This window comes from Syngnathus floridae, chromosome 7 (genome assembly GCF_059516105.1).
Source record: "Syngnathus floridae isolate MCC-2025c chromosome 7, RoL_Sflo_1.0, whole genome shotgun sequence".
Taxonomy (NCBI): Eukaryota; Metazoa; Chordata; class Actinopteri; order Syngnathiformes; family Syngnathidae; genus Syngnathus; species Syngnathus floridae.
Window position 1 is genome coordinate 12,757,178 of NC_142419.1, and position 25,794 is coordinate 12,782,971.

At 37.3% G+C, this 25,794-nt stretch overlaps 1 protein-coding gene across 5 annotated transcripts in view; it reads left to right on the forward strand.

The window, feature by feature from the left end:
• The window catches only part of lsamp (limbic system associated membrane protein), a 140,733-nt gene that overhangs the window by 11,865 nt on the left and 103,074 nt on the right, over positions 1-25,794 (forward strand). For 3 of the 5 annotated variants that reach the window (XM_088381508.1, XM_088381511.1, XM_088381514.1), the window contains one exon: positions 15,725-15,850. In XM_088381508.1, coding sequence (XP_088237634.1) covers positions 15,769-15,850 — 82 coding nt within the window. In that variant the 5' untranslated portion in view covers positions 15,725-15,768. Of the gene's footprint in view, positions 1-15,724; positions 15,851-16,423; positions 16,495-25,794 lie in introns of those variants that run through there. The other 2 variants (XM_088381512.1, XM_088381513.1) reach the window with 2 other exon arrangements.

Below are 25,794 nucleotides of genomic sequence, written 5' to 3' on the forward strand. Positions count from 1 at the left end.
CTGTGAAACATCCATTCTGAAAAAAAACTTTGTCAAGCAAGATGCTAATCCCATCAGAAAACAAGATAGCTATTTTATAAATTAACGCTTCCCCCGTCCCAGGGGTTGCTCCATATCGGCTCCAATCTTGTCTACATCGTAATGTGAGTCTGCCCTCTGAGTCGCTCACATCTTTCCGTGCAGAACCTCGAGACTCTTTGATTGTCAGTGGAATCGCACAGGAAGACACTTTCAATTTTCACTGTCAGCATCCTGCTGTGGAGTGATTGGTGCCATTGGAAACACTCCCTGGTGGTGGCTACCCAGCTAGCGTGTTGATGTTGATGTTAATTGGTTTGAACTCTTATCTGCCGACACTTTCTTGGCCTGGAGGTGTGCGAAAAGTTCAGCTTATCAAAGTAAGGTTTTTATAGCGTACAAACTGCGGTTGTTGCTGTTGACTCATTGGTCTTTTCCCAAATGAAAGAAATTGTGATCCTCATGTTCCATGTGCAATAAATAACAAATGAGCCCTCACTAACTAGATTGCTCAGCACTTTGCATCGAGCATGACATTTGAAATATTGAAATTATATTTATAATTATATCAGGGGTCACCGGAGCTGCTGGGATTTCATATTTATTTCTTCTATCAGTATAAAGAGCAAAACGGATGAATTTATAGGGCTGATTTAATTTGTCTACCTCCATACGTGCATGATATTATATTTTTAAATCTTGTATTTACATAGATAGAGCCACATCAATCCATCAGATTTATTTCTTTCAGTTCAGTGTGCTCTGCAAGAGTTAACCTCCATAGCTTTGGTTTGTCAAGTAAAATCCGAGATAAAATCACTTTGATTTTATTTAAAAGTGTTTATGGATATCTTAAAGTCTCCCAGGAATATATATTTTTTAAAGACAGGGACGAGCAGCTAGATTAATAAGACATAAGAAGTGGAAAGGGTTTTAACGATATCCCCATGGTAAAGCAGTCTTACTTTACTTCTGCTGAAGTACCACTTTTCCATATGTGTTTGATCTATTTTTCCTCTCTCCCTGCTACTTCCTGGCTAGTTTGAGTACCAAAGTCCCAGTTGGATCTTGATTGCCTATCCTCAGAAACCTCACTTATCTGTATCCTATATTACTCAAATGTAATTTAAAAAGCATTGACGTGTAAAGAATGTCGACTCAATTGTATTATTTTCGAATTGCTCCGACAAAAGACAAAGTGAGGATTGATCTGGACGATCAATAATGATGCAGTCATTTGTTTCAGGATATGTGTGCTTATCAAAGTAGTGGCTATAAATTTAACATAAGAAGATTTAAATGACAATTTGGATCTTTTTGTTCCATTTAGAGCTTTGTTGTGGTTTAATTAGAGTCAATGTGAATGCTTCTGTTAACCGAATGGGAAAACAGGCAAACACTATCAATCCTTTATCTCGACATGTAAATTAGTCTCACTGAAGACTGATGCCGGATAATCTCATTGCAGACTGACACTGAATAAGTAATTTGATGACCTCAGCATGATGAATACTTCAAACCAAACCATACGAATTTATATTAGAAATTGCACCAACTGTAGTTGCAAATATGCAAATATGTTAAGAGTGTAAGATTGGAAGATATTATTTTTACGACCAGAAAATTAGAGAACTTTCATTATGCTCAATATTGTGTGCAGATAAAAAGCAAAAACAATCTAAAAACAATGTTGCCTTATTAACGGTGGTCAACCTCGGGGAAGAGATAAAGAAGAGATTGGGCAGTGGGGAGCAGCAAACTGCTACCAACAGTGAGAGGCGGCTACAAAAAAAGAGTTGAAATAGTTGTTCATGCCACTGTATATGGAATTAAAAAAAAAAGTCTGCAAGAGAGCCAGACGTGCCAACTTCTAAATCACTTCCTAGCCCCTATTAAAAGGTTGCGTTAGTTGAATGGACACAAAGATGTTTTATTCTGGTCTATAATTGCATGCCATCGTCCTCCTTTTTTTTAATTTTTTTAATTGGAGTCAGCAAGCTGAATCATTTTCCTTTTGTTACCTAAAGGCATAGGCTGGTCAGCAAAATGCAGAGTGCAGATAATCATGAAATTGATTGGTTTGAAACTCTAATAGAAAAAAGAAAAGCAGATAAATTCAGTATTAAATGAAACATGGGTTGAGTGTGGAGTAAAAAAAAAAAAAAACTGCCCAACAAATCATTTGAGTGACTCTCTGTGACCCCTGTTGGGACGAGTTGAAAGTCGCAACAGTGTTTTCTGTTAAGGAGCCATCTGTTTACTGTCAAGTGGGGATGTGAGGAATTTTGAGACCTTGCACTGAAACAGACGGTTGGAAGGTAAATTTTGGGTGCTTGCCAAAACAAATCCCCAAATCGCTGATGTGTGACAAGATTAAATAGGCACACATTGCACTCCCTGTTTTCCATTCACCTGTTTCACGTATATTTCTGACAAAGAGGATGATTAGACAGAAGCACAAAGCTGGTGGTCTTTTATGAACATTTTCTCATGACCGTCGCTCAATTGATATTATTCTTAATATAAATTAGTCATCCCACCTTTTGCTTCTCATTTTAATTATTTCACAAGGCTAATTGCTAATTGCACAAAAGGTCTCCCACTATCGCCTTCTCTGAACCTGAATGAAAGCTCAATCAGGAATGTTTTCATTGAGATTTTTTTTCCCGTCACATTTTATAAGGATAGTTTGTGTCTGATCTGAAAAAAAATAATAATTCAAAATTCCTTGAGTGTCAAGTGTTGTCACTTTCCTGATCTCTCTATAAACTGCACAAATTGCTACCATGTCCACAACTGTCTATCACTGTGACACTTCAATAAAAGCTTAATCCCTATGACTCCATTTGAAAAATCATCTCACTGCTGTCAAATCACTGGCGTTACAGCTGAGAGGAATTTAATATTTATTTTTTCGATAGTTACGATATTTGAACTGAGAGCTTAAGAAGTTAGGTACATAAATACATAGTTGGCCCGATAGTAGTCATACTACATGAACCTTGCAATTAAAAAGTGGAGAGAAAAAAACAATAGATAAGCTTTTTGTCCAGCAGCATTCTAAAACAATTTAATTATGCGAAGCCTCTATTTCCTTATGCTCTAAAAGCGATAAAACCACCAGGCCTATGATAGTTTACTGCCATCTGGGATGGTGCAGGACTGTTGTGCTAGAATTCGTGTGGACGTTTTGTTTTTTTTCCCTCTTTTTTGTTTTTTAATGCTTCCTCAGACAGACACCCACACGGAAACTGCTAATAATTATTTTGAAAATAATTTAATGAGCAACCAGTGAATCTAAGGAGGTTAGAAAAACAACCATTGAACAAAATCCTTCATTGCTCAAGTGCTCGTTCCATGACACACTTTAGATCAAATAATGTTGCAATCATTAATATACTCTTTTGACATATCTATCATTACAATATAATGTAATCCGATATAAATACAATTGCAATAGAACTAACATTGAAACAAAATTTACTTTTCTGTCACGTACAAAACTTTCTGACACATTAAACGTTGTGCACCTTTATCAGTGACGCTTTCTGGCTGAGCTAACATCAAGGTGCTCACTGATAGAGTTCCAATGAATAATGTGTCATGAGATATCAGACCGGTGCTGCAAAGTGATGGAGTTTCACCTTTGTGACTGTGGCTTTGATGATTGGCCATTATATTGGTCAGAAAGGAAAAAAAAAAGTCTTTTCATGAGAGTTCTTCATCCAATGGGCGGATCAAGAGACATCACATATTCTCATTCAGCCCACTTCATAGTTTACATGTGTCACCGTTTAGTTTTGGATTTAACGTCTCTTTCAAATGTGATCTTTTTTTTTTTCTACATTATTCTCATAAATTGGGTGGACCAGATTTTTTTTTTTGAGATACTGCTGCTGCATCTGTTAAATTCAAATGCACCAAAAAATAATTGTACTTGTCAGCTTTTGTTCTGCTCTTATTCTTCTGTATTATTGTATTATCTCTATTGTAAATACCATCAACTGGTTCTGTAAAGGGAAAAAAAGATTACATGAATGTAGATGTTGAATAGCTAATTTTCTCAGATTTTCTTTTAGAGCAGAAATGCAATGTCCAACAACTCCAACGCTTTTTTCACCACAGTGCATGAATACATGATGATGAATTATTTTTTCTTCAGACTTTTAAAAATAGGGGAGGAAAAGTTTAATTTTCAAAATTATTAATATTCCGTTTTAACTCATCAGGAATATGCAAGAGTGCCTAAATTATTAACATACAATTCTGCGTACTTTCAACAAACAGAATATTCAACAATATGTTGTTCAATTTGCACACTCACCACAAATGACTTTTATAGATTCATAACTTACATATGTCCCACTTGAAGCAGTGTCATATAGTCGATAGGACTGTCAGACTGCATCTTGGGTTCAGAGTGACCTTTAAAAAAAAAAAAAAAAATCCTCAGTCCAGGGTGGACTTGATGCTCCATTAGAAATTCTGTGGCCTGTATCTGTAAGACTGTTGAATACTAATAAGTTGGTTTCTGGTGAATAGGCTGCCTTGATGTCACATTTATCCTACGGTGTGAATCAGAGTTGTGACATTTGCTAATGATGTTCTGACCCTGTTACATTACAGTCTGACCCTGTAGGTGCCCGTTTGATTTCGCTCCTGGTCGGGGGAGTCTTCAATACTGCACCTGTCAAATAAAGTATAGTACCGCACGTCTCTTATCACCTTTTCAGAAGCGTGTAACAGCCAGATTTTTCATCCCAGCCTGAGTCCCACCGGCTACGAAAAAGGTTATTATTCTAAGCACTGAGACACATTACATTCATTTCTTGGGGTTTCTGTAGCCATGCAACAGCAGATCTGAAGAATGTGATTTGGCACCTGCTGCAGGGGATAAGGCAAATGAGAACCAATAAAAAGATGTGGCAGCTGCTCGGTAGCTTTTAACTTGCGAAAAGGAAACACTAAGTCCCACTGGAAAGCGAAATCAAGTCATCCAAAGCAAAAAAAAACCAGCATCGCCACTGAATCTATTTTTTTCATCCGAAACACCGTCCTGACATCAACTGATGATTGATGAGGGGGAGTAGCTATCGGAATGATTTTACATTCAAAACCAAACTATCTTGCTGCGTGACAGATTGTCATTGCAGTAAATGATCGTATCATCGTCTCTGCCACCGAGGCTTTCATGCATGAGGAATTGGCATTAGCGCTGTCCTGCTGTCTGCAGAATTCTTGCTTTTCTGTCCAACCATTCATTGATGTGCATTAGTCAGCATTGGAAAGCCATGCAATAACTGAGATGGGAAAGTAGAGCCATGAAAATATATATGCTGCATAAACTACATCCATAAAAACATCTATGCTTTTTGATGCCCAGTTCAAAAATAAATTTATATTGTTTGGAAGAGAAAATTTGGGTAAGCTACATTTTGAAAAAGTTCTTATGTGCCGTCATGGAGATCTGCAGAAGAACTGGAGTGTAAAGATAGAATAATACGTAAACATGATGAGTATAGGCAAAATATAGATTCGATCTACCCTATAATGGGAATGCAGCATATATGAACGCATTTATATTGCTTACGTGACACTATGACCTCTCACATAATGCAGAAATGACATTTTCTTTCCATGTAGTCTTCATGTTTCCATCCGTGATGTATATAGCGATCGAAGGATTTGCTGAGCACAGATCAAATATAAGTGTTGCAGATTGATTTGCATTTGATGACAGGAAACGAGCCTCTCAATTGGACCCCAAAGAGTTATCATTACCTATAATATCCAGAACAGAGAGAATGGATAGGAATAGAATGGATTGGAATCCTAACAATAGCCGGAGCATCATGGAAGTGGTGCATGTTTTTTTCACCTTGCTTAAAATGACAGTATATGTGTGGAGCGAGACCTTTGCGGAAAAAAAAAAAATTCAGCAAAATGGGTCTCATGTTTTACCCTTTTTTTTCTGTTGCAAATAGTCCTAATGTAGACAGGTTCAGGCATTTTTGGGTCACATGCCGAGAGATGAAGGAGAAATGAGATGAGAGGAACGCAACATTTTCCAAAGTAATGGGACCTTATTTGTTTTGAGCTCTAATGAGTCAACTCCAATAATACTTTTCCTGCTCTATCTGCTTTCAAAACATATCGGTATGTGTGTATCTGTCCAGTCTAGCTGTCAAGCAATATCCCCTTTTTGAAAAGCCCTTATTAGTTCCTTGGAGAGGACGCTCTCCATTGGATAACTATATTGCAGCTGAGGATGAGGAAAAATCAAATGTTCAGGAAACAATTTGGGTTGTTCAATGTCAGCGTTTTTTGTTTATGCTACCGTGTTTTCCGCACTATAAGGCGCACCTAAAAACCTCCAATTTTCTCAAAAGCCAACAGCGCGCCTTATAGTCAGGTGCGCCTTATATATGGACCAATATTGAGCCACTACAGCAGGCGTGTCCAAAGTCTGGCCCACGGGTCAAATGTATATATCTTATATATGTATTATATAACTTTTAAAATGGGCCATTCACTGAAGGTGCGCCTTATAGTCCGGTGCGCTTTATAGTGCGGAAAATACGGTACATGTTTTGTTTATTTTACTTAACATTACAATTCATGGTTGTTTATGGAGCATTGCTGCAAGCCATGTTTTTAGACATAATCTTCGTTAAACTGAAGCTGCTTCTGTTCGAATGATTCACTCATTGATTTGTTTTTTTTAACAGTCAGTTTTGTGTTGTATTTTGAGTTTCTAGCTTCACGGTGTGTTAAGATCTCCAGTGGTAGCATTTCTTAAATAAATTACTGGATTTTCTTTTTAGTGTAATTGTTTGGCTGAACAAAGCACCAGACTGTGAAACTGAAAATAAAAGCACACTATTTTCAATGCGGTCCTTCTGATGTCGGGTTAGTCCCAATCAAGCATATCATCGAACGCACTCTGTGTTGATTATAATAATAGTGAATAGTGACCACTTAAACTTTCATTCACCAGAGAGAATGAGTCTTCATGATAATATTATGCGCCCATATGTACATATTGAGAGGGGACTCTCCTTACATAAAGTTTTAGTAGCACGTTTGAGTAGCACTGAGAGGAAAATGCTGAGTAGACATGAGTGGCTTATTAAAGTAGGTCTATATGCCGCCGGGTCTTTTATAGTCTAATACATCACATTCCATTTTAACTTGTAAAACACCTCTCAGACTTATTTAGAGTCAAAGGTGTAGTGTAAACAACAGAAGAAGAAATTGAAGATAAAAGAAATCAACAGCAGGGGAACTTCATAATTTTGTTTTGGTGGATGGAGCGAGAGATAATATTCCACAAATATTTGATTGGATTCAAGTCTGGGGAGCAGATAAGCCAGTCCATTTGTTGTGTGTTTTTTTGCTCTGTACTTTGGTGATGACAGGAGTTCTGAAAAGCCTCCTTGCTAATTCCAAAATTGAATTATAGCTTTTTTCAAAGTAGTTTTGTACATCCTGAAGTATTAGCAGCTCTGTTGGGTTGTCAGACCCTGCTGTGGTTATTTCCTACAAGTGCTCACCAGGACTGCTCGCTATAATGTCACCATGATCTGAGAGCTTCCTCCATACAGGCTTTCTTATGATGTTGATTCTTTTGTGCAAGTAGAGCCAGTCGCGTATCTCTTTAATCACCATGTTATATGAAAACAACATAATTGTTTACAAGCTTTTCTGAAGAGAAAAAAAAGATTAAACAAATGAATAATGTGGAATTAAGTGGGTAGGAAAAATAAATCATCACAGGAAACCAGAACATTTCATCACAGATGTCTCCATCCCTGACATCCTACAGAGGACCACTCTTGCATAGGTTACCATAACAACCAAGTCAAGTGTCCGTGGTCTGTTTGTAATTTGAGGAGACAATCACTACCGTGTACTTTTTATGCATGCATAACTAAGTACATTGGTTATATTTGAGATTAGCAAACTAAAATGAAAAGAAAGATTAAAAACATTATAAAATAGTACCATCTCATAAATCTATTATTTATTATTAGAAAAGGAACATATTTATAGTCAGCATCTTTATGTCTTACTTCACTCCGTATTAGGTGCTTTCATTTATTATGCATTCATTTACTTCTTATTTTGTATGCAAAAGTGTACACAGTTATTAACAGCTACTGGCATTTAGATGGTCACAGTGCACATTTCACAAAAGTAGATTATTTAGTATGCATCTAAAATCTAATTGCCATAACTGTATGTTCATAATGAGGTGACTAACTAACACAATGATGGCAAATTAACACAAGGCCACATTATTTCCTGAAATGTCCTGAATGCTAATGTAGTCAAAATCTTAATTGATGACCTTTTGTATGCAACATAGCACAATGCTACAGGCTAAGCCGCTTTAATTTACTTAACATGAAGCTGGCATTTAAAGTTGAAAACGTTCTTTGCTCTTTACCAGTCAACACATACTTTAACAAGATCACACGTATTGACTCAGACCATGTAACCACGAGTCTCTGCAAGATGTTCAAACAGGAAATACAAGAAGTCTGAGTCACCCTCATTAAAACTACTCGAGTCTCAAATTCTGCTCAAGTTTCATCTCCGTTTTCAATTTCCCCTTTTGTTCCTCAGCCTGTTTTTGCATCAAGCGCTCCTTCTGCTGCCCAAAAGTCTTTTTTTTCCTAACAGAACTAAATATACATAATAAATGTATAAAGTACATCAAGGAACACCTTTGCTCATCAAATAGGCCTGTTTGAAAATATGGAAGCCATTTAGTCATTAAAATTCTCAACTGCATTCATTAACTCCAGTGAATGAAACGTTTCACCATCTTCCCGCCCTTGTGAGGTGTTAGGCTCTATTACATTTTATATTACACTGAAGAGACACTAACTTAGCATGTCATTACTATTTAATAATTTGCATGAAATATTCACATTCACATTGCTTAAGGTAGAAGTGCAACTGCGATGATTATCCAGTGTGCCAAAACATGATGAGATCGCTGAACTAAAGTAGAACGTGAGCCCCTTATTTTATAACTGAATCCACTTAAAAATTTTATCTGTGAAATAAGAACAGTGGGGAAATAATAGAGAATTAGCGGAACCACTACTTTGGGGCAAATTAGAAAAATTCATTTGCTACAACCTAAATGGATAACATTTTTCAATTGGTGATTTGCAGTCCCAAGGTCTTCCACAAGATTGATCCATGCAATCTGGTATTTTGATATTCGTAACGAGAAACAAAGACAGCCTATTCCGAAAGGCTTCTCGAAATAATTAGAGCATTCAACTTTGTAAATTTAAAGAGTGATTTGTGGAAATGATTGAACGTACCGCAAGATGCAACGAGACAGGGTGATAGAAGGGGGAAGACTGATTATCAACAAAATGAGCCTTTGTTGGATTCTTAATCAAGTCACATCTCCTTTAATGGATCTCACGATCCCAAAGCACTAATCACATATTTTCACTGCTTGGTTTGAATAAAAAGATAAAAGCCGCACAGATGTGCATAGTTTACATTTGGGTGTAATTAAGCTAAACTATTATAATAAAAATTTGAAACTTGCCTGTATTTAAAATTTAAATTAGATGTTACATATTTTGCATGTAAATAATATTGCATGTACTGTATGATACATCCAAGTAAAGAAAAATAATTGGCATGAGTGATTAAGAACAATACATTTTTGTGTGGTGCTGCTTGATGAAAATAGATTCAATTAAATTCTTTAAAAGTTGACCGTGGGTCACATGACTTGGGCCTGCATATGGGAAGCTTGAGCCAATATGAGTGAAGTGAAAAATTGGGAACTACTGTGTGGCATTGTGAAATGGTGTGGGTTGAATGAGTAATATTAGCTGATGATACAGGGAGTTGGAGCCAAATTATATTGCGATGATGATGCAGTTCACACACTATTAACTTTGTATTTTGGAAAATGGAGTGTGAATAACTCTCTTGCCCTAAATGGTTTTCACACACATGGAACATTTTTCCTTTTGAAGGACAAAGAGATAACTACGCTGGCATACACAATGAAAAAGTGCGTGTGTGTTAGTGCGTGCACGTGTGTGTGTGTGTGTGTGTGTGAGTGCATGTATTCGCCGCATTTCGGGGACATTGTTTTCTACTTTCACTCATGAAGACCACTGATGGTAACTGCCAGCAGATGTGAGGCAGCTGGCTCCACCCACCAACACTTGCCAAGAAGACTACACACAGAAAAAACAAAATAAAAGTCACCCATTCATCAATTTTATATCGCACTTATCCTTATCATTGTCTATGCACAGCTGGATCTTACACCAGCTGACTTCGGGTCCAATCTGGCAAAAGCACATGGAGATGACTGAGCAGTGATTGGCAATTTTGGAGGTTTAAGGTTTTTATAGCAAAGTGATGGCATGATACATTTTGGGTCTCCATTTACATTCTAGCTCAGAGCTTACAGTATGTCCTGCATTTTCATTTTCATTGTAAACCGACCAGACAGCCATCTGTTTGCCTTTCCAGGAATAGCCCGGCTGTACTGCAACCTTTTGACACTGTAATACATTTCTGAGCTGCCTGTCTCATGGGTACGATACAGACTGGTCGGATGTCAGTAGACATAGGTACTGTGAGTAAAGTAGCATTAGTGTCTTGTGATACCTCTCCCTCAAAATTGAGGTAAAAAAGCATCTGACTGAAGCTTCAAATGGAGGAGAGTGTTAAAAGCAACTGCGACATATAAACATTGTGCGAATCTACTAAGACGCTAAACCACCAGAATGACTTCTTGATTTTGTTTTCCACTTTTATCAAAGTTAAATTTATCATCAACAACTAAACTCTAAAGACTGTATGTCTCCAGAACAACCCTGCAGTCACATTTCATTGTGTCACAAGTATTTAGTTGCTGGGCTGGAAGACTCATCCGCACTAAATGTTCCAGACAGCTCAACTATTGCACTGATTCGCCTGCTAACTAAAGCTGCAAAATTGATTTCCCTTGCACAATTCAGCAACACTGATTAGTGTGTTAATTTTGCACTGAAGAATGAGTCGAGTAAATCACAAAACAGCAGGTTGGATTTCATTACATCACTCCAAGGCACTCCGGTTTTGTATTAGCGTATATATCTCTGGGTTGGAAATGGGAAAAACATCTTCAATTGTAGGGATGCACCTGAAATTACTTACTTGTGTGTGTGGAGCATAGGAATTCACATGGTTTGTGCAATGTTAATGATTTGTTTTTCATTACATTTTTGAGGAAGGTTAATATTTTAAATCCAAATCCAAAAACATTCCGGTCACAGTAGTCTATGGCAGGAACATGAACATCACAGTATTATAATGTTGAACTAGTTAATGAACTGTAACATTGGCACACACCAGATTTAAAAGGTTATATTTTAATGAGCATTTTAATATTTAGAGGGCATTGTACTAAAGCGTCGGAGAAATAACTTTGGCTCCAATTGCTATTAAATGGTCAGCCTTCCTCTTCGCACTTATTTTTTTTTCAAACACCACTTGCTCATCAGACATTCTTCGAATAAAATATGCTCTAATATTATGTAGTGAATTAAACTTTAATTGGACTCATCCAGAGAAGACAAACAACAATCCCATCACACTGTGAACCTCTCACACATACAAAAGATGTGCACTTTGCCCGACTCACTTTAAATCATTTAGTGCCATGTGGATCTGCCATCGGCCTAATTCTGTAAGCAGGGTTGAACTCTGACAGCACAGGAGAGTGATAGAAAAAGTAATTGTCTTTCCCAAGCACAAAGGACAGACTGGCTATTAAATTGACTGGGTCAGGCTGCCAACTAATTGTGACAATGTAGAGGGGATAACTCAATAAATCAATCAATAAAACTATACTATAAACACTTATGGTGGTGTAGTGATTGTCCCATTTCAGTGAGCTGGTTTGCTGAATGCAGTTCTTTGGACGTTATCGATATCTTCTCAATTGTCTTTCGGCTGCTTATATCTCATTCAGTGATTGTAAAGGGGGTTACTATAATAAAGCCAGAGCTGACTAAGGCCTTTGCATTATTATGTAGATTTGATGTATTTACCCTTATACAGAACCACAATGGATTTAAAATTAAATAATCAATATGTGGTTAAAGCAAGGTGCAGAATATTGATCCCTTACAAATGGGTACACTGAAGGAATTGTCTGTTGTAATGTAAAGCACGACTGTATAGTGCTGTTTAAAAATTAAAGATCATGTTTTATTTCAAATCCATGTCTACTGTATACAGCCAAAACACCAAAAACCTTTGTCAGCGTCCAAATACCTAGAAACTGTATTGTTAAATTAATGTCCTATCTGGTTCTTGTTTTATGGGTCTAAGTTACTGTTAAACTAAATTACCAAGGACTCCTGTTCAAAGGTAGGTTGGTGGGGCGGTGTAACATGTCATCCAGCTGGAGGGAGGTTGGCCAGTTGGCTCACAATGTGGTGAATATGTTTGCGATCATTTGGGCGTGAGCTGTGGCAAACAGCTGCTCCGGTGTGTTCAGTGTGTGTTTTACTGTTCTACCTGCATAAGATACACAGCTGCACAGTGTGGCTACTTTTTCCCCGAATGCAAAGTCATTACAATATGTATACTGCAAAATAAAATCATAAATTACGCAATAAATAATCTATAAACTGGTAGGTGAACCGCATGGGAACATTTAAATTGATCGTGTTCAAAATTTATAGATCTTAATTAAATCCTGCTGTCTCGCTCAGGAAACTGTTTATGCAGCAACACTTTTCCCAAGACGTAACAAAATCTGGACATGATTTCATTCTTTGCATAGGACTTGACTTAGCTATAAAGAATCTCATACAGAAAGGTGTGTTATGCAGCAATCAGCACAGCGATGACATGCCCAACAGAGAAGCGTGGGGCCACGCTGGACCTGTTCATGCATCACAAGCATTAGCTCTACCTCCATGCCATGTGCTCCCCACAGCTGCTCACCACCTGATGTGCTTCCATGCATGCCAACTAATCCCCAGTTGAAGGATTTGTCACCAATCTTGGACACTTTAGTGGAGAGGTTTTCTAATACCAATGTCCCGGTTGTTGTCCTCGCCGCGGGACGTGTGCATAGTTTACGAATGGATGCACATCCTGCTGTGTATGATCACAGTAAGATAAATAGAGTTGGCAATGTGCCCATGATGCTGTGAACGCAAATTAACACCCTATTGCTCAGATCATATTTAATTATTATTAGATTTATTTTGTCTGTATGTGTTTTGTATGTATTTTTTTATTACATATATAAATAAGATAAAATAATTACAAACAAAGTTGAGGTTAACATGTTGTTTTGGCCATCCAGTTCCTCATGAGGTCACTTTGCAAAATTAATTGCCAATCCCTGAATTAGATCTTCAAGAGTTTGGAAGTAATCAAAATGTCTTTAGGGAAGCTGAGCCTTTTTGTGAAGATATTATGAAAATGTCTGTTGCTGAAAACAGGGAACACATACAGCCGTTATCCCTCACATGCCCCCAAGGATGCCATATTTGTACTGATGCCAATTAATCATGTTTTCATCACTGGTAGCCAGAAGCACATTTATGCCAGCGGCCCGATGGTAGATTTCAGGCAGTAATGACCAGCTTCCAGACGTGATCAGGAACAGCAGGCGCATTTATGCAAATATTCCAACCCGTTTATTGTTCGCAGGAGGGAATGTGTTAATGTCGACTTTATAGTAGGCCAGGGGTGGGCAATTAATTCTGCCAAGGGGCAGCATTAGAACTTGGAGCATTTGTTGAGGGTCAAGCTTCTCTTTGTCTGTAATTTTATCTATTTTTATATTTTGCACGTTTCTTGTATTCTTGCACTCTAGTACGCTGCTGTGACAATAAAATTTCCCCACTGTGGGATAAATAAAGTTCTATCTATCTATCTATCTATCTATCTATCTATCTATCTATCTATCTATCTATCTATCTATCTATCTATCTATCTATCTATCTATCTATCTATCTATCTATCTATCTATCTATCTATCTATCTATCTACCTATCTACCTATCTACCTACCTACCTACCTACCTACCTACCTAACATGCTAACCTTAAGTTTATATTTCGAAAAATAATACTGTCTCGTTTCAATTAATTGCTACATGCATTAGTGTGTTATGTTTTGGTATAATTGGGAAATACACATTTTAAACAAAATTATAAACCGTCATTGACAATTTTGTGCATAGCCAACTCACCAAACAGGAAATAGGATTTTTTCCAACATTCAAACCACTATTGTTATTTTTGCTACTCGGTTTTGGAAAATAGTTGCCGGAGGGGTCAGAATAGTCATTAAATATAGAGAAGTTGTCAATACTGCAGACAAGCCGTTGCACTTGCTCACTACCTGCATATAAAATAAAAGCACTCCATATTACACTTTATGGTTACTGTGAGGGTCCGTCAGAGTTTTGAGCCCCGGGGCTGTACTTTGGCCAGATCAGCATTACACTAATGCAGAAAATAAAAAATAAAATCACATTTCACATTCAAGGAATCATTTCATGCAATCTCCTCTTTCTCTGTTTAACAGATAATCTCCCTTCATAAAGTCAATGAACTGAATGTGCCGGAATTTCATCCCACATGACAAAACTGTTCTGCTCTCACTGCTTCCATACATCAGTGCTCTTTATAGCCTCTTTTTACATTTCCAGTCCATCCATCCGGTCCTAATTCAAATTCTAAAGGCAAAAGCCTATGTAAAGTTCCTGTCAAAAATATTATGACCTATTCTGGTGAGGATTCTACCATCTTCTCTGGGGGCACATCATGTGACCGAGCTTTGTGTGGTCAAAGTACAGTTAATGAGAAGCAATTCTTTGCTGTCTGCAAGTCTTCCTGTGTAGTCGTCGTCTGTGTCAGAGGGAAGAGACGAGCCCTTGAAACTGCTGACAGTTGAACTGACAGCAGAGTCTCCAGGCTGCTCAAAGGCATTCCAATTCTATTACACATTGGACAGTCCGTCTAAAATTCAAACTGTGAACTGATAATTAGAAAGGCTTGTAATGTTGTGAAAACAATTCTTGATAGTTTCTTGATTGGACACTTTCAATGTGGCTCATCATTGAAATAGCCTTTATCAGATTTGGTTTACTCGTCGACTTGACCACAGATTTCCCAGCCACGTTTTTTTTTTCTTTTTTTCTTCTAGAGTGCTAAGTGCCGAACTGCCCCCACAAACCGTCTACTCCTCGTTATACCTTTGTAGCAATGGCACCCATAGACCTCTTCGACATATGGTAGAGATTTTTTTTTCAAAGCAGACTTAATGAAAAGCCTTTATAAGTCTTGAGTGTGCTTTTGGGTAGACAATAAGATTCCAGATAAGAAATAATACATTATAGACCATCTGATAAGTGACTTAAACTACATATTCATTCTGTGGAGGCTTGTGTGTGCCCAGTCTTTTTTTTTTTCTTTCTCCAGTGATGGATATCAGAGCAACATCAGACCTCCTTTATTTTCATCAGCTCTGTCACATGCATCAATGTCTTAAAGGAGCAGATTTTGGTGAAAGGTTATGAAATAAAGCAAAGACACAATGTGGCTGGTGATTAGTTGGGAGAAGATAAATTGTGGCTGTAATACGAAATAGACAATGTGATTAGTGTCCGATGTGTCTAAAATAGTTGTCTCTTTATTCAGCTTAATGGATACAAGCAGTGAAGTTCTTTTGGATCTTCTTTCCCATGGGCTCAGTACCTGAGGAGCCAAACATTGCAGTTCAATCCACAACAGCAAAAGCTCGCCATGCCACAACGCACCTTACAGGTAAGGTACCGTATTTTCCGGACTATAAGGCGCACCGGACTATAAGGCGCACTACTAATACATCATGTCAGATTTTTAATCCAAATCAAATCATTCTCTATTTTATCTTTTTTATTTCAACTTCAGACGCAACAAATTACTTTATAATCACAAAATAATGATCCATAGTCTTTTTTATTCATGATTCATAGTCTTCAGAGGGCCACTTATGATTGATTTCATGACACAATGCTTCGGGACAGTTTAAATTTAGGAATTTGGTCCATATATAAGGCACAACGGACTATAAGGCGCACTGTCAGCTTCTGAGAAAATTTTAGGTTTTTTAGGTGCGCCTTATAGTCCGGAAAATACGGTAGTCATTGAGAGACTAAGAATTTTTAAAATGCTAATGATCTTCTATTTCTGATAATAAGCAACCTTAAAGTGTGGTTTTCCATTTCTAAAATGTCAGTGCCTTTGTGGAGAAAGTGAAAAGATTTCCATTTAAACTCTAATGGAGCAAAAACATTACTGGAGGCTCAAATTGAATTTTTTTTTCTTGCCTTCTCTATTTTTTTCCTCACCTGGCAGGCTTGTGGCATTTATCTGGATGTTCCATGTCCCAGTGCTTGAATACCGGTGCTGATGGCAATTTGTAGATGGTATTCATCCTTTTTAAATTTAGCACACCTTGTAAGTTCTGACCTGAAATGCAAAAGCCATTATAGGTCTTTTTTGTTTTTGTTTGAATGTCCCCCCTGTCTTTAAAATATCTAGTCTATTCTATGCCATCTTTATTCCATCAAATTACTGTTAGTCCTTTGACTATTGCGCTATTTGTTTGATTTAGTTTTCTCATTATGCCTCCATATTCAAAAGAGAACCCTGACTGCAGTGCACTGAAAGTGTCAAACCACTGTTTTTCCCTTTCGGTAGCGAACATTCATTTTTCATTCCCTTATCGCAAATCAAATTTTGCTTCATGTTGACATTGAAATTGGTGTTTGGGATTCTGAAGTCACAACGACAAACAACAAACAACTAGTTTCTTTTGATTTACCAGCGGATGTCATCCTATCGTGCTGGCATATTTAGACATCAGCTTTGATTGAGAAGAAAGAAAAACTAGGCTCCTCAAGAATCGTCCCTTTCTCAAGCTTTAATTTAGATGCATGGAAGAATAAACAGAATTACATAAGACTTATAATTGCAAGATTAAAATAGGTTGAGCATAAATCTAAGCAGTCTGGGTTTCAATGCATTACAAAAAGCCACTGGTAACTGTAGCAGTCAGTCCTAATTTGCAAACTCTATTATAGGATTTAGGAGTAATCAAGCCAAGTTATTAGACCTAACGGAGTCCTTTAAAAGGCAATTTGTGAGTAAGTAATTTAAAGGCACAGAGTTAGACTTTTTTTTTGACAAATTCTAAATTATTATTCCATCAATATATGACTGAATTCATTTTGCGACTAATTACACTCGCCTCTACTGTCATCATTTGAAAATTAAAGCAGTGAATGGTGGCTTGAAAAGAAACACTTTGTGTTTGTTTACCACTAATTGGATCAATTGCAAAAGCACAGACAGTGTAAGAAGTGTAAATGTTTGCTATGAAAACATCCGAGGTAATTGCAGCGGTTTATTTATATATTTGCCATAATCGTCAGGCACCAATTACTTTAAAACGGAATGTTGGATGAACTTTATATTGTCCACTCAACAACATTATTGCATTTTTAATTTGCACTGTCAGATCTATTTCATTCATAAAAGAGAATGTATCATTTTTTTTCCTGAAAGAATTATTTTTTTATTTTTTTTATTGATAACTGACACTTGTGTTCCATTATCAAGACAGTTCAATAAATAACCCAAGTTTATTTTTAACAATAATCTGGAATGTTGTATAGTTGTTCTTTTATTTGAACCCTTCGGAGAACTGAGATTTTTTTTTTCACGTCTCCGTGTGAAAAGTGCACTACTCAGTAAGCTCAGCACTGATTATTCCAACTCTGCCACCTTCAGTTCATGTTGAAGTTCAAGTTTCCCACAGTCGAAAGCAAGCACCTGCTGTGTCAGAGTCAGCTTGGCATAAGAATGACTTCCCAAATTCTAAGCTTTGCCTGATAGAAGAGCAATCAAGTGAAATAGTGGCTTCACGCTAGCACCACAGGAAGGAAAAGTGAGATGAGCTGGTGATTTGCTCCCAGAACCCATTTTGCTTTATATTTCTATAATGAGGAAATGTAAAAAAATTAGTTGGCTATTGAGTCTTCTGTTCACTGATTGATCGTTCTTAAGTATAGTCGCAGGCAAGATAATACAAAGTACATTTTGGTATTTGAAAATTTTAATTGGACTGGACAAATTGGGAGATAATGTGTCTGTAGGGTATGCAGTCACTTAAAAGCCGAGGGACTGACAAAAATGAGATACAACAGGATTATTCTCAAAAAAGCTTCCTTTATTCCACACAAAAAAAAACCCACAAGGTTGTCTCTTTAAAGTTCCAGCACTTAGAAATGAGAAATTATGGAAAATTTATTTGGCAAGCTTTCTCCCAAAAGAAGGCCAGTGGATTGATTTCACACTTTACAACAGCACTTAACACAACACTTGGCTTTTCTGTATTGTCCAGATGTTTGAGGTAAAATGATGCAAGAGGAAATTATCACACTTTTTTGGCTTTGATTTTGAAATGTGGGCTGGTTCCAAAGATTTAAAGTTTCTGTCCTTGCTTCACCCTGAACATTGAAAATATGGTCAACTCGGCTGATGAATTACATTTGTCAGTAGCAGCCTGCTTGTTCGCAACACTGCTTACAGGCTCAACCAAAAGAACAAAAAGTAAGACTCCATAGGCACTAGACATCACTTTCAAAGTGTCTACGTCTTTTGCTATAAGCAACCCAACCTCAACTTGTATGTATTATTTAAGTCAGAATACTTTCTGCTTTAGAAGTTATCATGTAGGCATATCTGAAACGAAGCATAGCTGCCACGAAAGGCTAAACATGCCCAATGGGACTCCTTCTTTAGTCTGCATCTTCAACCGTCATCCCACAAATGGGTTTTTGGGAAAAAGTGGTTGGCCGCCTCAACAACAAAGATGCCGAACATAGTTATTAAATAAAGATGAATAGAGTTCTTACTTAATGGTTGTCATGGGACAACAGCAATGTTAGTTTATCTTATCTTAAGTCGTTTATTGTAGTATTAAAAAAAAAAAAAACATGGCAGCTTTTTTTGCATAGGACTGTAAAAGCAGCCGGCCTTGGACACTCTTGTGTAGCCACTGCTGTGTGAAATGCATTTACACTTGACTTCCTCTCTTCAAGTCTGATGGTGCTTTGCAGTATCCAGCCAGCTCAGATATGAAACTGGGCTGCGAGCCACATGATGGAGCATATAGAAAAGGCAATGAGTGAGAGAGTTTGCGTGGAATTGTAGATATAGGTGCAGCATGCGTTTGATGCTAAGCCTTCGGAAAATCAGGTATACTGTACAATAACTTGTTTTGCCCATTTTGAATTTAAAGACTTTGTTTACTTTTCTGTTCATTATGACTCTCTCCTTGATAGCACTGAATGAGACAGATTGATAAATAGCTGGAAATATTTTATACATCCTAAGCATTTTGCTGCAATATTATGTACGTAGTAAAAGGGAATTCAAGTCGTAGAATTTCTTTGCATTATATTCTATATGGCTTCAGTACTCTAAACTATTCCATCAGTATGCCGTGTTTAGATAAGTGTATAAGGTGTATAGAACATCCATTCATCTTCATTCTTCCACTTATTCTCACGACATATCATAACGAATCTTTTTGACATGACTTGCCCTATAATGAGCTATTTTGTTGCGAACAATAGAACAATAGAAGCTACATCAAGCTACTTGTAAGACCTTCAGTTCTTCCCTTGAGTGATTATATGGCTTCCAGAGAGTCCTTCAACAACGTGGCTATTTAAGAAACTTTTTTAATGTATGTGAAGTCAGTACTTGTTCTCCATGCCAGCTAGGGGGATGGTATATGTTTCTTCAATGTCCGACCTGTGATCCCATCCCATTCTGCCACGGGCCTGAATTTGCTCCCTTCTGTCTGGTCAATGGTTTGAACCTCGGTTGCTTCACCGAGCGACTCCCCTGATAGAGCAACCACACACAGTTTAACCTCCATCATTTTGCCCTTCAAAACAGGACAAAACATGTGTAACATATCATTGCTTCTTACAACCTCGCTGCTTTTTAGATTTATAGAAGTGTTTAAGGTGATCCATCAAACATCTTGAGAGCTTTTTTATGTTTGTGTGAGGAATTGTTTGTGGCTTGAAAGGATGTGGAACAAGGACAATAAAGGTCACAAATACAGGTAGGGTATATTTACAATGATACAGCCAAGATTTAAAGACATGTTTTGGGAGGAATGCTGATTTCTGTCAATGTTTTGCCACTACATTCTGATTTCTTTGTCTTTTTTCTTGTCCTGTAAAACCCTGTGAGACTTGCAACCATTGACAGTCTACAGTATCTAAAGCTCCACAGTAGAACCCCTTTAACTGTATTAAACTGTCAAGATGTCACTGAGTATTATGCAGCTCGCAGCCGTTCAGGCTTTTTAAGATGCAGCTCGCCAGAGTGGAGGTTTTTGGAAGATGAAACTTATGTAGTGACTCTTGCTTCTCCGTTCAGCGACTTGTGTGTGTTTTTGTTTCGTGTAGATAAGTCTGCACCTCGTCCACCTTTTTTGTTATCATACTACGTCGGCTGTTTTGTTCTTGTGATGACATTTTGTTTTTTTGAAGTTGCTTTATATTGTTCACTGGTGACACCTTGTTGGAATAAAGTCCGTGCTACTGCTCTCGAATCTTTACATCTGTGTAGTGGTGCTTTTTCTGGTTGTGAGGGGTGGCATTAAACACTGATTATTTATTGGCTGTAAAGAGGACGATTTTTTTTTTCGTGTTTGGGGGCGTGTGCCCGATTTAATGCATAACATAAAAAGTTGGAGAAAGACTGCTGGAAGTTGTTCTTGTTGGATAGTGTGCAAATACTTGCTCATGCAGTCCAAATTGAAATTATGAAGGGATTAGATTGAAAAGAGAGATAAAGTTGTTTTGTGTGGTTAGTGCCTGAAAATGCAAAGATTTAATTTATTTTGTAAAATCTGAAACCTGCAATGTTAATTTGTCCGTATGATTGTCATAACAAAAGTGTGATTTAGTATTGCACTCGTGATGATCACGTCTCAGAGACGATCTTAAATTGTGTTTTAAATGTAAATTACATCTTTAACACTGTTCTGTGCTATATTGTAAAAGGTTATTGATACTATATTCCTCATGGAGGTGGGAAAAAGTAATATCCAGCCTCGTACAGAAAAAAAGTGTGTGGTTACCTGTATTGATTTATATATTGATTTTTTTAAAGTATTTTTTTTTCATAGCGAATAACAGTATTTCTTATTTGAGTGCTGTTGAATTTGCATTCAGCTTACACTCTGCTCCGCATGTGGGTTTTTCCATTTTCTAGTTGATTTGTTGTAAAGGCATGAGGGCATCGATAGCCCATAAATCTGCCTATCCCATCTATTTTTTAAATGTAGCAATTAGAGCAATTGCTGCTATGTGTCAATTTATTTAAATACCTGAAAAGTGTGTTCTAAATATAGCTCAACAGTGATGGAATACTGACTTATTAGAAATAATTAAAACAGAAGATGAATATTATTATTTATTTATTTATTTAAACTTAATCTGATACATGTTTCTTCTGAACCAAACATTTAATATTTTAAAATAGAAAATTCAATGGGGTGGAAAAAAAATTCAGAGAATAAAGATTAGCTCAAGCAAGACAGAATATAAATGCATGAATGAGAGAGTTGGAGGTCGAAGAGTGAGGGAGATAGGGAGAGTGGAGGACTTTAAAAGTCCCGAGCAATGGGGATTGTGGTCAGGAGGTGACAAAATGGATCCAAGCAAGTTGAAATGGGTGGAGGAAAATGTCAGGTGTGTTTTGTGATAGAAGAATCTTTCAGGATGAAGGGGAAAGTTTCTAAGGCAGTTTGTGAGGCCAGCCATGATGTACGGCACTCAAGACAACAGCCAGCAGAGCTAGAAATAGCAGAAATGAAGATGTTGAGGTTTTCTCTTCGAGTCAGCTGGAAGGATGGGATTCGAAATGAGCTCATCGGAAGGACAGCCAAGGCTAGCTGAAGACTTAGGATGGTTTGGAAATGTCCAGAAAAGACAAGGATGTGCATGGAGCTGGTTGAGAGATGTAGTAAGGGAAGATATGAGGACAGACGCAAAAGATAAGAAAATTGGCACAACTGGAGCCTATAAGTCACTGTAAAGCAATTGCTACATTGAGTGGTTCGGGTAAGACGTCTATATTGACATGGGGCTCATATGAAATTGGACTCAGATGACAGGAGGCGGGTAAGATGCTGTCAGTTGACTGCTGTGTGATGCATGTGCAAGCGTCCCTGTCCAGAGATCAAGTCTCACTCTCCTCCAGAGGGAGATGCAACTGAGCTTCCAGTTGTCATAGATACAAGTACTCTCCATTGTTGCTTTGGTCACATGTCTATTGTGGCAGCTGACAAAAGCATTCAGTACAAATCACAACAAATAAAAGCTTGATTGTAAAAAATAAAAAAAGTCATGAAAGAGCCAGGTATAATTTCATATAGGCTTATATGCAAAAAGACTAAAAAGAAATTGAATGAATGCATTGCAGACTTCTCTTTATGTCAGCCTTAGACAAAAGAGAATTGGTTGGAGCTCACTTTGGTAAATGGTGTCTTATCTATTATCATGTATTGTCTAGTAAATATCAGACAGAACTCAAGGACACTTAGGTGCATGGAGGTTGCATGTATTATTTATGTCATATATTTCAAAGTAGCAATTCTTCGGGAGGGCCTTTCGACCCTCCCCTTCAATCTTTTTGCGCACACAAGCACACAAATTGTGTGTGTGATGCCACTTTTTTTTCCTCTCTGAAAAATATTTTATGACAGATAGGATTTGGAAGAACCGCTCTTTCTCTGTACATGCTCAGTGTTGCAAGCAAAATGAACGACCTGACTGGAGAGATCAACTTTGACATTGTGTGGACAAACTGAAACAGACATGTTTGCACAGTTATCCAATTCTCAGCTGGTTTGGTTCCGTGACATCTTTGACTCTATCAACAACTCCAGTCCACTGTCTGAAAAATACTTCCTGGTCATTAAAGTTCATGTACACTCTACAGAACTGCAAAATGTTTCTTTTTTTTTTTCTCATTTATTTTTTATTTTTATATGTGATTTTCTTTGTTCTTTTTAAGTGTGTTAAGTTAATTTTTCTTATTTGTATTTTTTTAATTGTTTACTTGTTTTTTGTTTATTTATTTTTGAGTTTTTTTTTTTAAATGTGTTTTTAATTTTTTTTTCATTTTGGGGGAAGGGCTCTGAAGTGAGATTATAGTGCTGGACCAAACCCTGCAGCCTTACTTAATATGATGTCTCATCTTGATACACTGTGAACTTTTGTTCACATTTTTCTCTTAGACCGCCCGAAGTCTCATCCGAGTGTTCCGTCCTTGGTCCCATCTTCTCATATCTTTCAGCGTTGTCCCCTAGTTGATCCATAGATGTTTTTTGCAGATGCCCTTCCCATCTATAAAAAAAAAAAATGCATAAAATGCAGGAATGAGTGTTTATTAGAGGTTCATTGCGTCTTTGTTTCTCAATGGGTGTTACATCAATACTAATAAATCAGATATTCTTGGTAAATTGTCAGTGGGATAAATTTACTTGTCAAGGAGGACTATTTGGGGCCGACAGGAGAAACAAGAGTTCCAGCGGTCATTAACATAGAATACTTCAGGGGATTTGTATCCTTGCTGCAAGTGTGTATGTCAAAGACATTGTGGGTTTTGGACTATTTTTATAAAATATTTTTAAAAATAAAACAAAAATAATGTACTTCAGTTGCTTTTTTATCTCGTTGAAAATGTATTTGCTTCCCTGTAGGATTTGTATTTGTGTACGAGTGCACTTATCATAGCTGAAGTCCAACCTGAAGTGTTTTTTTCCCCGAGAAAATAACCAAATTACAACGGAAGGGGTATTTAAACGTAATGGTTCTCTTGTAGGTCAACTCTCGCCGGTATCAATTCCAGACTCAGAGTGGTCTGCCATCTGCCTCCAAATGGCAAATAGAAGTAAATTAAATATAGATTCAGACCCAGAAATACCTGCAGTAAGTAACAGCAGGAGAAAGAAAAATCATAAATTAGCAGAACCCAGCAATTGTGTGTGTGAATGTGAACAGATGGAGGAGAGAAATCATGGCAAATGACTTGGCGTTCTAAAGCAGTGTACTAGGTGATTAAGGATAAGCTAACTATAAGTGTTTTTTTAGACGAGTTAGAAGTCAACCAAATATATAAAAAAAAAAAAAAAAAAGATGGAGAGGGGACTGACAGCTGCCTCTGGAGGAAACCATGTCGGTGTGTATTCCCTCACTGTCAAAGTGAAGCCTGCATATTTTAAACCATCACCGTTGAAGTGCAGTAAAATATCTTTAGCCTCATGCAATCCCCTGCACACTCAAATTTCCACACCCTCAAAAGCATTACTGATAATAATTTATTCACTAATTCAAAAAAAAAAAGACCAGGTGGGATTTTGAGTACTGACATTAAGGGTTCTTATTCACTTTTGAAATACTAAGTATTTTCTGGATTGTCACTAATAGTCTATTTTGCACACTGCTTAGCATCTTAATGAGAATGCATGCTGCTAATGACTTTCTTTGCTTCTTGTCAATCTAAAAGAAGCATTGGTAATCATAGTCTGTTAAAAGAATGCTTTAGGTGCCAGGAAGCAAAAGATTTCAACAAGCTAGTTAGAAATCCTTCAATTAGTCCTTCATCATCTAATATGCAACCTCGAAAGAGTCAGATCGAAATCATGTTTGCTTGTTTCATTTATATCCTTTGAATTTCATATCATTGAGATTTGTCATTGAAATTCAGTCTTGAACTCTTGATTTCTAGGTGTCTCTTCAGAATTGTGTTTCAACAAAAACTATCATGAGCCTGAGCTATGGTAGCCCATGAGTGATTAAATAAAAAACAGCAATACTCAAACTGCCCAGTGCGATGACACGAGTAGTATAAAACATTCTTGTCAAGTAGTTGGCTGCAAAATAAGTTTTAGAGTCCTGCAAGCACATAGCAAGTACAGAGAAAAAAATAAAATATCACTTTCTGACATATCATTCTTGCTTACTGCAGTGAAGCATAAACAGATGGTAAGATACAGATGGCACCAAATAAAAGTGTCACGGAAGTGGCAAGAATGCTTAACAGTGCCCACGTCGAGTTGAAATTTTGTTTTTGTTTGACCATCCTGATGAAGTTATATGTGAAGCTCTCGTCCACATCTAAGAATGTTTTAAACTACTGCTTGCAACCCTGATGAATGAGATGTTGGGCCTGGTCTTGTGTCAGTGACAGAGAGTCAACATCAGCTTTGTGGCCTCCGGGCATCCTTCCAGAGTGACAATTCACCACTCAGTATGTAGACATAAACATGTTTACAAATGCATGGGCATAAATCTGACCTCCCTGTTGAGCTTTTCTTTGGATGAAGCTGTCTGTTTGGATTTGCGGTCTCATGTTTTTGGGATCATTACCTGGCCCATCATGATTGTAGATGAGAGAGGGAGTGCACACTTGGTCCACAAAAGTAAAGGTAAATAGCATAAGGCCTCTTCTTTGCCTTTATCAGTAAGATCTGTTATTTGAGCATGATGAAAACTGAAGTAATTGGTGGCAGAAATCAAGGCTTCAGAAAGTCTCCTAAATTCTATAATATTATAAATATAATTTCTCAAAATGTGTTTTCTCTATTGCTTATATTTTCTCTCTGTCTTATATGTTCCTTCTCGCCTGGT